At 41.6% G+C, this 16,613-nt stretch overlaps 1 protein-coding gene across 1 annotated transcript; it reads right to left on the bottom strand.

The window, feature by feature from the left end:
- Positions 1–1,112: 1,112 nt before the first annotated feature.
- Positions 1,113–9,447, bottom strand: LOC306797095 (uncharacterized protein). Its single transcript, XM_079296278.1, has 11 exons — positions 9,190–9,447; positions 7,708–7,796; positions 7,319–7,468; positions 6,899–7,032; positions 6,586–6,722; positions 6,334–6,427; positions 5,629–5,746; positions 5,154–5,377; positions 4,837–5,008; positions 4,598–4,725; positions 1,113–4,443 (listed from the first exon to the last, which is right to left on the bottom strand). The coding sequence occupies exons 2-11, from the start codon at positions 7,793–7,795 to the stop codon at positions 4,126–4,128; spliced, it is 1,563 nt and encodes a 520-aa protein (XP_079152404.1). The 5' UTR covers position 7,796; positions 9,190–9,447; the 3' UTR covers positions 1,113–4,125.
- Between the last annotated feature and the right edge of the window lie 7,166 nt (positions 9,448–16,613).

Raw genomic sequence — 16,613 nt, 5'->3', positions numbered from 1 at the left:
CATTCAAACAAGACAGAAACTCTTTATTAATATTCTCGTAAAGGCCAATATAGATGTACAACATATAGTGGGGTTCGTAATTGGCCGGTATTAGCCGTGCAGCGCTGTGGGCATGCAGCGTGTGAATGGGCTGACGTGCAGGTAAAGATTATATGTTTAGTGTTATCACAGGACTATGCATGGTGCTCAGTGCTCATTTCACCAAGAGTCACGGCTCAGGCATGCGTCAGCAGCTGCTATTGATTTGGGAATGGAAATCAATAGGGATGTCATAATTTGGGTAAAAAAAAGAAAAAACAGAATACGGGTTTATGCTGTTTACACATTCCTTTTATGTTTTGGCATTGAATTCTAACAATAAACAATAAATATGAACAACAAAATATTAATTAAAAAAGTCAGCATCGGAGAAGTGTTTCAATTGGATATAATTAATTCGTTTTTTTATTTGGGGGCAGAGAATGAGGAACAGATTAAAATGAGTCACATTATGGTTTTAGAAATGAATTTGAGGCATGATTTATTTGAGAATAAAGGTTCAAAGTTGCAGTGAGGTTAGTTGTTTTTTTTAAAAAGAAAACAGAAATATATGGGAGGAAAAGATTCATTTGTGTGGACTGATTCATATGCAGGTGCTTGTATGGCGCGCACACACACACACACACACACACACACACACACACACACACACACACTGGTGGCGGCTGGTGAGGAGGTGAGTGACGGGGACAGATCGGCAAAGATAAGATGAAGTGCAGCTTTCTGAGTCAGAGGGGCGGAGGAGAGAGAGGGAAGAGGAAGGGGGACGCTTTGTCTGTCAGTCTCCAGCTTCACCCCACCCCCACCCTCGCCCCTCCACCCATTGGGTGCTGGTTGCCTCATAGTCCCGGCCACATCCCTCCTCTCTCTCTGTAACTCTAACACACACACACACACACACACACACAGATGTAAAACACATCAGCATGGACACACATACTAAACACCCCCACCTCCAGCAGCAACATCAAAACAAGCCACAGCGTTATTGCACAGTAAATTTGTCGGAGTAAATTTTACTCAAATTGAATAAAATTTTACTCAATAAAATACAACATTTGGTCCCAGTCTATATAGAGTAAAATCTACTCTTGCCTCAGAGTTAATGATTCAGAGTATTTTTTACTCTATTCAGTGTTTGTATTTAACTCTAGATGATGATAATTTACTCTATGTAGCATAAAATGAAAACAACTCTACTGCCATTTTACTCAACTTAGAACTATTCCACTCCACATAGAACTACATTCCACTCCACATAGAACTACATTCCACTCCATATAGAACTACATTCCACTCCACATAGAACTACATTCCACTCCATATAGAACTACATTCCACTCCATATAGAACTATATTCCACTCCATATAGAACTACATTCCACTCCATATAGAACTATATTCCACTCCATATAGAACTATATTCCACTCCATATAGAACTAAATTACACTCCATAGAGAACTAAATTATGATTAAAACCTGAGAGAACTTACTCTGGAAGGTTATCATTAAACCCAACAAGTTAAATAAATCAGATATCAGTATTTACCAAAGCACAATTTATTATTTTGTATTACAAATGTGCAATGTATCCATACATATTTTACAGAATACATTTTGGACCTTTGGAACACTTTGGCCTTTTCACTATGACATCATAGGAAACAGTATGGCACAATAAACAAACTTGCATCATCACACCTGTATGACATTTGTACATCAAATGCTTTATAACAGAAAATCTCTTTCACATCAACTACATGAGGTCCGTCTTTTGTGCACACAACTTTATATGCATTAAAATGCTCATCAAGACACACTGTTTGCAGGGCAAATGTAACAAACAATAACCTCTCATCTTTCAGAACTACATGGTGGATTTTGTGAAAAACTGGCATCTCACAATGAACCTTCAGACAAACGACTAAACCCGTCCGATACATATTTCCATGGTGTTTGGCCCATCTAATATTTAAAACCTTGGTGTCAATTGGTACCTGAATAGTCTCAGCTATCTCATAGCCCCAGTCTAGCACATTTAAAGCTACCATATTACCTGGACCAATTATCACTTCATTGGGATCAAATGTCTGCCACCTGTATGCTATTTGATTTTGGTGTTTCTTGGCCAAAGTTTTAGTGATATTTTTGAAGCTTTTTAATTGTTTCTTAAAGAAATGATGCTTTGCTTCATAGCGCATGCACCAACTATGCAAAAGTGGTCCAATTTTAAGAATACACATAGGGTAATGCACCATAAAATGATGTTTTGGTAGCAGCCTTTTGTTTGGAAACAAATGCTTGAACAACCTGTGGTGTTCCACGATTAAGTGTTTCAAAAAAATAGTAATACCCTTTGATAACTTTGGTGAAAATACAATGTTTACAATTTGAAGCAAAAGCAGTAGCAAATACCAGTGTTGATCATTTGGACAAACCAAGTCTCCAAAGATAAGTGGTAGATTGCGAAGTAAACACCAGGATTGGATTGCATTCAACCCCAAGTCATTTGAGTCCTCCCTTAACTTAACTGTAGGAGGTTTGTTGTTTTGCTCCATATAGCCATAGTTAAAACTCCTAATTCTACAGTCTATTTCTTTTAATGTTGTGTACTTATCTTTCAAGTGCAGTAATAGAAGTTTCATTTCATATTGTGCCACTCCCTCCAAGATATCGTGCATAATATCGACAGAGAAGTTTTCACATGTATTGAAATATTGCAAGGAATTTAGAATGCAAGAACGTTTAACGCCCATCACATAGGGAAGAGTGGGATTTGTCTCCATCATTTGGCAATGTTCCGCATGAAGTGCGCGAGTTCGCAAAACTATCTTGGGTGAATCTTCATTAAACTCAGTCTGAAAGTCTTCTTTCTCAGCAAGACAGAAGCGGCAACAATATCTGGCACTGAATGATTCAACAAAACCAAACAAACTGTGAAGACCAAGGTTGTCACCTGTAACTTGGACAATAGTTCCATACACTGGCTGATCATACAAGGGGACCCGAATTCCATCCTTCTCAAGTATTTTAATATCCTGCATAAGTGGATCAAGTATTTTAGAAAAGCCATATGTTTTAACATCTTGGGCATGAAATAAAGCGACCAAATGAATATTAAGCAGATTTGAGTTGTACTTGGGAGAAAAATTCCGCAAGGTGAAATAGAGTGCACCTAATTTATGTATTCCCCGTTTTGAGCCTAAAGGATTTGCAGTTTCAAAATCATCATAAAAAAGCTGAATCAGAATGGCATGCTTCTGTTTTGAAAATAGATCATGACTCTTGAAAAGATCTCCATCGCACAAGTCATGAAGATTTTCTCCTGAACTTGAAGTCTGCATCATCTCTTTTATGTTAGGATGTTGATAAATAAATTGTAAAGTTTTCAAAATAGGGATGTAAACTAATTTATCAGTGACAACAACCTGATCATAAGTTCCAGTGGTGCGATTGCGTAGGGTATCAAATCTTGTACCAAGAACATATTCAACTAAGTCTACCCTTCCCCACTTCTCTGTAAAATACTGCCTTCTTTTACTCTCAGAATTTAATACACCATAGGGATTTTCCATTTTTTCGAAACACTGATCAATTTTGCTCTCAATGTCGCTTTTGATAGGCTCCTGTAAAGATAGACACTTCTTCACAGATTCTTTTGCTTGATTATGGATATCGTCAACAATCTCTTCCATCGAAATTACCAAAGAGTTAACAGTTGTTTCACTTACGCCTGCCACTTTAAGTTCGGCTACTGTTGCAGCGCAGCTGTCTACAAGACTCCTTTTGAGAAGGACTGAGTCAGAAGGTGAACTTCTTGCTGGCAAGTCATCAAAATTACTTGCTGCTAAATCTTCAGATGTAGATGGGCCTTCACCAGGATCAGAACAAGGTTCATGTGCTTTATTTAGATGCTTTCGAAACCCAGAAAAAGTGCCATAAACTAGTGAACAACCAGCCTGACCACATTTAAGACGAAGGGTCTTTCCTGAACAAAGTCCGTGGATCAACTTCAAGTGTTTTGTCAGGGAATTGGTGTTTGCCTGGGGGATTTTGCAAATAAAACAAAACATCTTCGTATCAACTCAATGCAGCATCCGAGCCCTCAACTCTGCAACCCTTGGATTCACCTTAGTGGTATCAACATCGATTTCAAAGATCGTGGTTTGCAAGAAGTTGTACACATTTACCAGATCCTGGTTGTACGAAGTACCAAAGACAAAATGAGCTTTGAAAAGCTCATCAAAACAGGCAAGTGTGTCTGGTGACTTACAAGGTATTGCATGCTTGTCAATCACAATGAAGTATTTGTGAATCAGACTCTTCTGGGTCCCCACAGCTAGCAGGTATGGTTGAAGGCTTTCCACGATGCCGTCCAGATGCCCCTGGATGCTCATCCCAGTCTGTGACAGAAAAAATAATGAATTAGTCAGCTATAAAATTAGTCAGTTTAAGGAAATGTCTTAATTGACCATAATCTTAAAAAGAGGATTGAAAGGTTTAGAAAAGGGGACAGAACAGTGACGATTTTCCAGTTTAATTGAACTGTAACCTCACCTTAATGAATTTCACAAGACGGTCACTGGCTTGTCTGGCTGAGAGTTTTCCTGGTCTCTTGCGGCCATGTGGTGATGGTGGTAGAAGGTGGACAAGAACCAAAATGGATGACATGTCACTGTCCCATCCTGGAAGTAAAAATTCATAAACAAGCATTTACTACAAGCGAACAGTCAATCCATTTTTCATTCAAAAACTATTCTCTCTTCCATAACTATGATCCTTAACTTTTAGCATACCATTTTCCACGTCTGTTGTGCATTCAGCATTTTGAACCAGGTCTTGAAGATCGGCTGTCTGTGTGAGGCCACGGCTTTGTTCGAGGACTTTCTGTTTGTAGATAGTAGGCCATCTCTCCAGGAACTTTGTAGTAGCAGCATCCCCAAACATCAGACCAAAGTCTTGGTCAATCTGCAGACAAGATAGAATTGGTCAAAACAGAACAGTAAACATTATGGTGTAGCACCATGGTCATGACAGATCTTACAACCCTACCCAGGCTATTGTAGAACAGAAATAATATTGTCATGACAGTGGCAGTAGAACGTTCACATACCAGTCCTGCCATGTCCAGGAATCTTGGAAACGCTGTGAATAGTTCAGAGGACTTCACTGGGTCATGAACCATGTCTTGGCGATAGGTAAAGGTCTGCTTCATCTTCTCCTTCACAGTTGCTTCATCAGCTGTATGCTTCATAAGCGCAATGGCCTCGCAGCACAGGCTTTCTGTGGTTAGCCCGTTTTCCACTCTGAATGAGTCTCTTTCTGCTTTTGGACCACCTGTAATAGTGGTGGCACTTTTATCAATTACTGGGTTAGTATATGATATTATGTCCTAAGATATAAGAAATAAGGCTTGGAAAACTCTGCAAGGATGGCCATGCAGGCACTTACGTCTCCAGAAGAAAAATAGGATATATATATATATATATATATATATATATATATATATATATATATATATATATATATATATATACATTATATGATTATTCCCTCATCATGCATTATGAATTAGACTTCACACATACCAGTTAGTGTTTGTGACTGACTGCAGGTCTTCTTTTTTCCCTCCGATGCTTCCTTCTGAACAAATTTCAGTCTCCATGCCAGATACCCACTCCCATCTTCTGCATTGTAATAATGCTCCTAAAGTAAAAAGGGTTATTCAGTTTGATTGAACAAGTTGAAATAGTTTAATCTTTCCCCAAAAACTATCATATTTCCTAGTATTGTGATGAGGCCTTTCTTTCTAATGACAGTTATTTTGAAAAACAGAGGTTATTGTATTACACGGTTAGTGTTGTGTCTTGTTAATGGGCTAACCCTTGCGGTGCGAAAGTAAACTGAGCTTTAACACCGCCAGAGTTCAACTTACGGGGAAGGCAGAGATGGTGGCCATTAGGGCTGTCACCTTTTCCAAAAATAACACTCGAACAAATATGAAATGACACGCAATACGTTAGAGCGCCCTCTGTTGGGTGACAAAGTAAACTACGTTAAACAGTCAGCTGTGGATATAGACTGTACATTTTTTATTCAAATGAGTCATTAGAGTTTGAATGTTAATTACATTCAAACAAATGTTCAAAAAGTGACAGCCCTTGTTGCCATGCAGTAATGTTTACAGATCTTTATTTGAAATAAAAACACTACCCATCTGTAAAACAGCAGTTGAAATATTTACATTCCAAGCAAGTGAAAAGTAAATAAGTTAGACGTTTTAATGTACTTACATAGCCTAACTTGCTCCTAGGATCGGCCAGGTATGGGTACAAGGTAGTGATGCCCCTTGCGTAGTCCTCTTTAACGCGCCTTGAAGGACTTGTCCTACACACAAACACACAGACTTTACTATATGTGCTCCAATCAAAAGTATTGATGTGTAAATTCCACCTGCTAAAAGAGGGGTGTTGTACTGTGTCAATTCAAGACACACATGTGTATTAGGAGTGCAGGTATGTAATAATAACAACATGACAACATACCCATGTTCACTTGTCATATGTGCGACCAATATCTTGACCATATCACGTCTTCTGGCATCCGTTAGGCTTTTTGTTCGGGCATACTCATTCATGATCCTCTCTCCTCCAGGTTTGTTCTTCAGGATGTCTTCAATCATCTAAGTGGGAAGAACAAAAATGAACACAATGAAACGTTTAAAACAATAATGACATCAAGTATTATCAAACAGAATGGCCACAATTTTACAACTTCAGTTATTCAGCCATTTACCATTCAACCTTGGCATTTTTTTTAAACCTTCAGAAAGGATGCAAGGGAAACTGCAGAGCTTACCTGAGCTAGATGACTTCCCTCATCTCTTTGTCTTGTAGCAGGACTATGCTGCAATATAGTGGTGTCGTCCGAGTCCCTCTCATTGTCTCCACTGAAGCTTGCAAAGGAGGAGCATGAAGGGGAGCTCAAAGAATCTAGAAATCATATTAACATTGAACTAATGTGATTAACAATGTGACTATAAGACAATATAAGTGCACACATCCATTATTAGAGGAATGCAAATATTTCACATTGTATCATGCCCACAACAGTTCCAGAAATTGTGGAAAGGGTGAGCAGAGATGATTTCAAAATATCTAAATAAGATTTTAAAAAACCCCAACTCAGATATATTAAATTGTCTTGCATATTCAAAACATGTTAGATTGACCAAGCCGTACAGATAAATATGAAGTTATAAGCTAATAAGTAACTAACCCTCAAGATTTGGGTCTTGGGGTAGACAAATCTCCAGCACACCAATGTCTTGTTTCTTTAGTAGAAACTCAAACACCTCCTCATCAACTTCGGTCTTTGATTCATCATAGACTTTTAAGTCCAAGGTTGGAAGGTCAAATTTCTTGGCAACTGTGAAGACAAAATACCAAGGGACAAGCTTAGTGATGAATCGGTTGTGTATTTGCAGAAAAACATAACAGACAGCAATCAGAAGGCCATCTTCACTTGAACATTGTAATCCCAAAACTGACAGTGTTCCATGCAGACCTTTGCTATTCCAGGGAAAAGACTTTCAGGTATGCAAAACATAGAGTGACATCCCAAGTGTATTGTTCCACAGGTTAGTGTGTGCAATATTTTTCACTCACCACAATCCAAAAATGATTTGAAGGTTAGTTGCCCCTCATAACAAATGTACTTCTGACGATCTCTGTACTTCACTCTTACAGCTTGCATCCTTCATGACAAAAACAATTAAATTAGTTTCATTATCAGAAACAGCTGACTGCCAACATTAGTAATACCACAGTAAGCCAACATTAGAAAGACATGATGCATGGACTAATAGTAGGTCTCCACAAGGGTAAACTATTTCATTATAAAAACGAGGGACATTTTAAGCACGTCTTTATTACGCTGTACTAAAGGGACCTGTTCATTCGCTTGAATCGCCAATTCGCGTCACTCCAGTCTCATAGTGGCTGTGCATAGACTTTGTATGTAATCTACTGCGTTTGGCGTGAACACATCATCAGAAATGTAACCAGTTGTCTCATCTTGAACAATGTCTACTTCACCTGGTTGTCTCCGACTTGGCCGTCTCTAGCATGCCACAGTGCAACAGATCAATCAGCTTATGCTGCGGAATTCTACCCGCACTTCGCGAGTGGCCCGTGCCAATGTCAAGCCCAGCTAGTTTTAGCAGTCAACAGAGTGAAGTGCATTTTTTCAAAGTATAACACACATGTTGCATCGACCAGGGTGCTGATGAACTGCAGCGAAACACAGTCCATCAACACAGCTCTTTTCAGAGTCAAATACACGTGTTGGCGGCAACAAACGCAGCTAGAAACAGTCCAACAGTCATTAACAGCTCTTTTCAGAGTCAAATACACGTGTTAGCGCAAACAAACGCAGCCGGAAACAGTTGCTTAAAACAGTCGTTAACAGCTCTTTTCAGAGTCAAATACACGTGTTAGCGCAAACAAACGCAGCCGGAAACAGTTGCTTAAAACAGTCGTTAACAGCTCTTTTCAGAGTAAAATACACGTGTTAGCGCCCACAAACGCAGCTAGAAACAGTCCGTTTAAAACGGTTTTTAACAGCTCTTTTCAGAGTAAAATACACAGGTTAGCGCCAACAAATGCAGCTTAAAACGGTCGTTAACAGCTCCTTTCTGAGTAAAATACACGTGTTGACGCCAACAAACTGCAAATTCTACATAGCCATTTTCACAGTAAAATGTACCTGTTGCACCAACTAACTGCAGCAAAAGACAGCCCCTCTACACAGAATAAAACACACATGCACCTGCTCAGTGAAGTCCGCTGGCTACTGATGATAGCTAATACTACTTTATTGAGACTTTAATCCAGGTGTGTCGACGTTAATATGTCCATAAACCACCAAATATTTTGCGAATTGATGTTAATGCGTTAGAAGCTAACGTTTGACTGTGACTAAGTTATGTGAAAACGTTAGAAGCTACCGTTAGCATCTGCTAACGCGAACAATCAGAAGCTACGGCTCATATCTGACAATGCAAATAGTGAAGTAACGTTAGGTTAGCTGCAATGTTGCTACACAATGTACCTTACACACATGAAGTTAACCAAAACGAATGACCTTACCTGACATGTTATTTCAAATGCCGTCTTCTGTTCCTCACTTCAGCCCTTCCGTTCCATAAAACGTCAGCTCATTCCAGTGTAGCGAGAGGTGTCATGGCGGCAGAAACGAAACTTAAGGAACCGTTGTGGGCGTGGTCACGCTGTTTTACTCCAATAGATTTTATTCTGAATATTTACTCACACTCTACTGGCTACTGGAAGTAATTACACTCCAAAATGATTAAATATGACTCCTTCAGTGGAAAATAATTGTAACTCCGGAAAAATTACTCTCCCGTTTTTCCTGTGTGTGTATGCAAATCAGCAGACGGACACGCTGCTATTTTTCTATTCCATTAGACTCTAACGCGCATGCTAATCAAGAATGATATTGATGATATTGTGTTATTTAGCTGAGCAATTAATGAATGGACTAAATCCGCAGGAAATCAAATCTACAGAAGTCTCGTTGCTTCAGCGGCCTGGTTTGTAGCCACTGTGCATGTCTCTCCATAGTCCCTGCTTTTTGTTTTTGTTTGTTGAACAGTGGCGGTCCCTGCGGATAGAGAGGGGGGTTTGTGGCACCTCCCTGCCCAGGATTACATCAATCAAAGTATTTATTTCCCTCGGGGAGCCAGGCGCAAATCACTCCAAATCCCAGTAAAATTGGATAACAGAAGAACGGGCGCATCCAGGGTAACCCTCTCTTGTGCCTTTTTGTTTTTTGCTCATTCCACGAACTTAATGGATCTAGTTCTATCTAACTTTGTGGAACAGTGTGTGTGGCGCAGCAGGGAGGGCGGGGGGCTTGCAAAGCTTGAGGTATTGAGGCCTTTGAGAAGACAAACAACATAATTGGATGGAAGCGGGCGCTCAGGTAGAGAAAAAACAACACTAACCACATCCCTGATAGGAGTGACTCTGGATATAGAGCGGTACAAATAAGAGCCGTTCCCTGATTCCCTGTCGGGGCTATGGGTATGTCTGGGACTGAGCCAGCACCAGGAAAACACGAGCCTCAAAGACCGCCCATCTTACACCACAGCCTGCTCTCTCTCTCTCTCTCTCTCTCTCTCTCCACTAAGTCTGGTCAATCCATCGCAAACCCCAAAGTAGTAAAAACAACAATCCCTGCTACCGTCTTTGCTCAGTCATTACGTGTGGTGTTTGGGCAAAGCCAGCACGGCGAATACATCAGCAAATGTTTACAGCCAGGCCGGTGCTGATACGGCAATAAATACAGCACCCAATATGCTGCCTATTACAGGTAATGCAAATAAAATAATAGGGTTGTAATTTTTCCTTCTGTGTTTCGGCCGTGGCGGCGGCTTTGATATTCACGAGGGAAATGGGGAGGAAATGTCGTCTCTCGGCCATTATGGGCGCCAAATTGTAGCGCAAACTCAACGCTGTCGCCTTCATCCCAATCAGGGATAACTGATGGCCTCATTGCATCAAGTTGGAGGCAACCCTGCCACCCCGAAACACACACAGGCAAACACAGTTGCACGTTTGTAGACACATGCATGCACACACACATACTGCTGCCATGTATGCTGGGGGGTACGAGGGGTAGCTGGAGTCGCCGGCGGGGCCCTGACTCAGAGAGGCGTCTCGGGGTGCAGGCAGCCTGCCTGCACGATACATGGATCACGAGTCCATGTGCAGTTAGGAATATTCCACTTGTAGAGCACAGAACGCTGCACATTTGGTTTCTACAGCATTAGTGTGTCTGTGAGTGTGTACACAGTGTCCATACTTCTGTATTCAAGGCTGCCAAGTTTACCCAGCCTGTGCGTGTGTGAGTGCTTGTACAGTATCCGTGCGTCGAGGTGCAGGTGTGATGCATACCAAGAGAAAGACGGCGCAAACTGTTCGCCATCACATACTGCTGATGATCCATGATGCTTAGCAAATGAGCGAGAAATCTACAGCTGTAATGGTGGCGGGTTGGATGGAGGGGGAAGTAAAAATGTGCTGTAAACTCCAAAACCACCACTTAGAAGGCTGTGATAACACAGTGTTGCTGTGATAATGCAGGATAACTGCTTGTATAATTATTGTTATACCCTTAAAAGATAATTATGCGTGTGAGGGATTATTAGCACCGTGTGTTTTAGAGCTGTTTGTATTTCTCCTACCATTTCAGGCATCCATTGGCTTCCATTCATTTTCTATGATATGAAACACTACATTGCTGCAAATCCTTTTGATTCTTCCAGGCCATTTTTAAGAAGATTGCTGCTGAGATTGACTCATTTTTATATTTGATTTCCAACTGTCCCGGGCAGCCATTGATTTGACTTGATTTCTATAAGCAGACACTGAAAACGTGATTGACTGAGTTGTTTTGGAACAAAGTCACATAAATGTTATGAGGTGAAACTTTTCATATCAGTCAGAAACATTGACAGAACGTGCATGCAGACTGAATGGTCACTGTGACGAATAACAAACTAAAGCAAGTTTAAGAGTCCGCTAATGGATGTTCATGCACAGAAATGAATGGAAATCAAAGTTCATTTGAAAATAGTCAGCGGAAATCAACAGCATACATGGGCTAGCATAACAGAGCTGACATTTGAAATGTCTGGTCCTTTAAAAGCCTCCATAGGGCCCCTGTGTGTCCCCAGGCCACACTTTGAGAGCCCTGTATTCGGCTACAGCGGCTTTGCATGTATTATATCGTACTGCGACTCCATCACACTCATTGGGTAAACACGTATGACTGGCTGAGTGTCGCTAGCTAGCTGCAGCTTCCAGGGGCCTATAATAATGATCGGTGACTCCCAACTCCAGAATGGGGCCTTGCTGCTGGGGTCGGCGACTGTTGTTGATGATATGCGGCCGCGGGTGACATGTGCTATTCATACGCGAGCGTGTGTGGTCACGTTCAGCAGCAGGGAAGTCTTGATTCATGCGGGCATTATGCACGCCGGACGCTTATGGCACCTCTCCCTGTTGCCGTGCAGTCAGGCCCATTTGTTTGGAAATGGGTTTACATACATCTTCTTCCAAATGACTCTCCCTCCTCCCCTCCCCGGGTTTACAGCTCACACACACACACACACACACACACACACACACACACACACACACACACACACACACACACACACACACACACACACACACACACACACACACACACACACACACACACACACACACACTGGGTGAACTGGAAGTATGCAGCATGCAACAGAGAGCTTTTCGGGGATGTAATTCACCCTCTGTCGGCCATGTTGGAGGTATTAAGCAGCCCAGCTGTGGCTAGGAACTGCCCATTACGCTTCTACGTGTTGGACTTCAGGTCAGATTCAATGATTTGGGGTCAATTTGTTGTTTTGTTTTCATCCGATTTTCAAGCTCTTTAACCATCACTGGTTCAAAAGCATTGGTGCACCTTTGCGTTGGCTTCCAGCTGATTTTTATGCTCCGGATCTAAACATTTGTGCACCAATCAGGATGTAGCAGTATTTAAAAGACAATCTGTCTGTCGTTGGCGTTGTTTGTTTGTGTTGACAAACCACAGCTGCACTGATGAAGCTGATCAGCTGAATGTTCTTCATAAATAATACTTTGATTGCTGCTTTTAATAGAGACACACGTGCGTATTGGAAAGACATTTTCAAGGTTTCAGAACTTCCCCTCCTGACTCATGCTCTTGTGAGGTTCTGAGGTCAGTGACAGCGTCTTCTTGCTCCCTCAGTGACTTCCGTTCAAAGATGTTCTTATATTGCAGCACTCCGTGGTCTCTTTGTCCCTCGCGCTTTTGATTTCATTCTTATTGTCCAGATCGTTTCTGTTGTTTCAGTTTTGAGTGCAATCCAACTAATAATTGCGTTGACAATTATTTCATGGGACAATTTGATTTGATTAGTAACTATGTGCTTTGAAGCGATTCGGTGGTTGTTGCTCAGTGAAAGACGAAGCTGCACTTGGGACTAGATTTGCACGACTTCTCAATTCTCGAATCTTGTGACTTAATACATTTTTAAACACATATATATATATATATATATATATATATATATATATATATATATATATATATATATATATATATATATATATATATATATATATATATATATATATATATATGTATAAATACTCACAGCAGTTGATAAAAGTCCGATTTTTCCTCACAACCTTTACACTCTAACTTTACAGTCTTCAGTCGAGACTCCAGCCGTGATTTCTGGATGTGTGACAACTGCAAAGCTTCTACAGCAGTATGTTTGGCCACAATTATAGGCACTCTCTCTCTCTCTCTCTCTCGCTCTCTCTCTCTTCCTTGCTTCACAGAGCTGCTGCTGCTCGCCCCTTTCCCCCTCCTCTCCTCCCACCTTCTCAGTCCAGGCCTGGCGTGAGCGTTCAAGCCAGAAGCCTCACAAAAGCGTCTTTGAGGGCCGACTCCTCTGAGCTCACACCCACCGCACATCACTCACCAGCAGGCCTCAGTGCAGACTGCAAACCAGGCGAGGGAATAGTGTGTGTGTCGCAGGACTCATACTACTAACCTCTTTCCCCTGTTTTCATTTCAGAGCTTGGTTTTTTGTTTCACTTTGAAGGGGAATCTTGAGCTTGTATGAATGCGTTTCAGCACAATAGAACTTTGTTATTCAACCGTGTTGGGAAATTGCCTCAGCATGGACTGTCAAGTCAAATATCCCTCTCAGCTTTTGGCTGTTGGTCGTGCTCTGTCAGTTCGTCATTCCAGGAAGTGGTGCTGACTGTGTGTGAACATGTGTACTGTAGAAGTGTGCGTGCTTCTCCATTCGTTGCCTGTTTTTGGCGAGCGCTTTCTTCAAAAGCAGGCTTTGTTTTCAGCCGAGCAGGATCACATTAAATCTGCTCTTTTTTCTGTGTTGATGTGAATTGTCATTTAAAAAAAAGCAGCATTTCACACTGCCTGAAAGGTGGTGTCACACTCAACACGTCACGTGTCATCAATTTGGGACGAAGCGCGTTGTTGGTTACTTTCTAAAGCGGCACATGCTGGCATTCATACACATCTCTGGAACAGCAGCGCTGCTCACGTGGATGCCGTCATTGTCAAAATGGGAGCGGAAAGCTTGTATTATGTTCCCACCACCTCAACATCAAGGTCTTCCACGGGGACGCCTCCTTTGTATGACTGAACTTGAGATAATGCAGGGTGTCATGGAGAATGAAATGACATGCAGCACGCTGTTCTCTGCTCTGCACAGCGCTGTTCTCAGACTGGAACCTTCATGTCGTAGGTGTGAAGCGAAAGCTGAGCAAAGCATGGCCAATTCTCGGCGGTTCCGCCTGTGGTTGGTGACTGTGTGTTTTAAATTCAGTCCTCCCCGGTGTTTGTCAGAGACCTTACGGATTAGCAGTTGACAAACACAAATCCACCCAACGATGACGGACACACGTCTCGATACGTGTTCTCCTGCAGCTGAAGACGCTGCGTGTTACGTAACGCCGCTCTGTTCTCCCAGTAATCACACTCAGCTCAGATCTGTGTCTTTAGTCAGTGGGGTCACTAACAGCACCATGGTATTCTACCATGGCATCTTTATTCTAAGGCAGATCCACATATTTACAGGCAATACGTCTCATGTTTAGCTATTTTTTCTTTAGTTATTATTCCAGAAACTTCTTTCCCAAAGTTTTAAGTAACTCAAATCAATAAAATGGCAATTCATAAGCAGCTTTGATGAAAACTAGGAACAACAATTTGCTGGCTCACTGCTGCGTTGCTGTATTCCTGCACTGCGCTTTCCAGAAATCACCTGTCAATCACAGTGTAGGCGGCACTGTTTTGTCCTTTCAAATACATTTGCTGCTGTTGACATTTGAGTGTCTTAGCTGTGTTTCTTTCTTCAGTCAGCAGGGCCATCGCTGCTGATGCTAGCTGTTCTTCCTCGTCTGCTTACTCCAAACAAACCGAAAACACCTCGTGTTCCCGGTAGAGAGTCGCCAGACACACAGTAAGAAAACCCCTGTCTTCAGCTTTGTCTGTCAAACACATCATTGGACTGTTGATGGACAATGTGCTCAAAGCTGCGTCTAGTTGTGCTGTCGGGTTGTTAGAAGACAGAGTCAGACATGCTGAAGCGATAGCGCCCGATGAACTAAACTCGATACAGAGCAACATCTCCATCAGACACTGTGGAAGAGCAGAACACACTCAGGTGTTTGCAACTCGCTTGATTAAGAATCAATCTGCTCTCTGAATGGAACAGCAGCAGATGGAGAAGCAAATTCATCTGGAATAATGTCGCATTTTTTAATGCAACATCTTAAACGGAAAAGCAACTATTGTACTAGAAGTATGAAGTAACCAGCGAGGGAAGAAGTATTCAGATCCTGTCCTTGAAAAAAAACAACTGGCAATATCACCCGAAAAATACTCAAGTAAAAGTCCTGCATTCAAGATGCTGTAGTTCTAAAGCAACCGACGAAAAATGTGCGAATACATGAAGTGCATTTAAAAGTACAATATCTGCCTCCGTGGATATTTAAAGTAGCATCAAATGAATTACTCAAGTGAAGTACAAGTACTTTACAATTGTACTTTAGTACGAACCTGCACTTCAATGGTTTTTGTAAAATTCAATACAGTTTGACTATTTTGTTGTTAAGCGTGCACCCATCTGATTCTAATGTGTTTCTCTTTGTCTCTTCCTCTTTCAGGAGGGTCCCCTGGCAACACACACACTCACACACACACACACACACACCAAACTTTTGTCCTCCTATGACTCCCCTCCTTGTTCCCCATCCTCCCCCTGATGCACAACCTCTGGAGGTAAGGACCGTAGCGTGCACGTGTGTGTGTGTGTGTGCGTGCGTGTACGGTCTCTCTTCCCCAGCAGAAGCGGACACGCCGTCTCCCCAGCTTCCGTTTCCCTCTGCACGCCCGCTGCTGGAGTATTCACGCTTCAGGCTGTTTTCTTTGAGAGAGAGACAGCGAGAGAGTATTAAAATATGCAAATGCTATTGTGGAAGCGCAGAACGAGGGGGAAGGGGGGGGGGGGCTTCCTTTACACCTCCTCACCTCCCTGCTGCCGCCTCCATCCATCCATCCACTAGAGCAGGGTGTCAAACACATCTCCACTCTGGGCCACATCAGCATCACGGTCGCCCTCAAAGGGCCGCTTGTAAATGTAAGACTGTATCACTAACTTCTCCTAACATGTTGTTAAATAACTCTGCATTTGATGATTGTTTATTCAAGTGTACACATATTGTACATACAGTTATATAAATAAAAAATGATATTTCAACACATTTCTGTTATTATAACATAAATCATTTTAATTGAGGGTTAAGAAACCCACATGACTCTATCAAAGATCAAACTATTAAAGAAAATAACAAAGACAAATATCAAACACAAGTTCTGACATTAACTTTGTTCAAAGCTGTTTGTTCACCTCTCTGCATCACTAATGTTCCTCCCTGTC

Source organism: Melanostigma gelatinosum (assembly GCF_949748355.1).
Source record: "Melanostigma gelatinosum genome assembly, chromosome: 24".
NCBI classification, from domain to species: Eukaryota; Metazoa; Chordata; class Actinopteri; order Perciformes; family Zoarcidae; genus Melanostigma; species Melanostigma gelatinosum.
The sequence above is the reverse complement of the archived record's forward strand: the minus strand, read 5'-3'. Positions and strand labels throughout refer to the sequence as shown.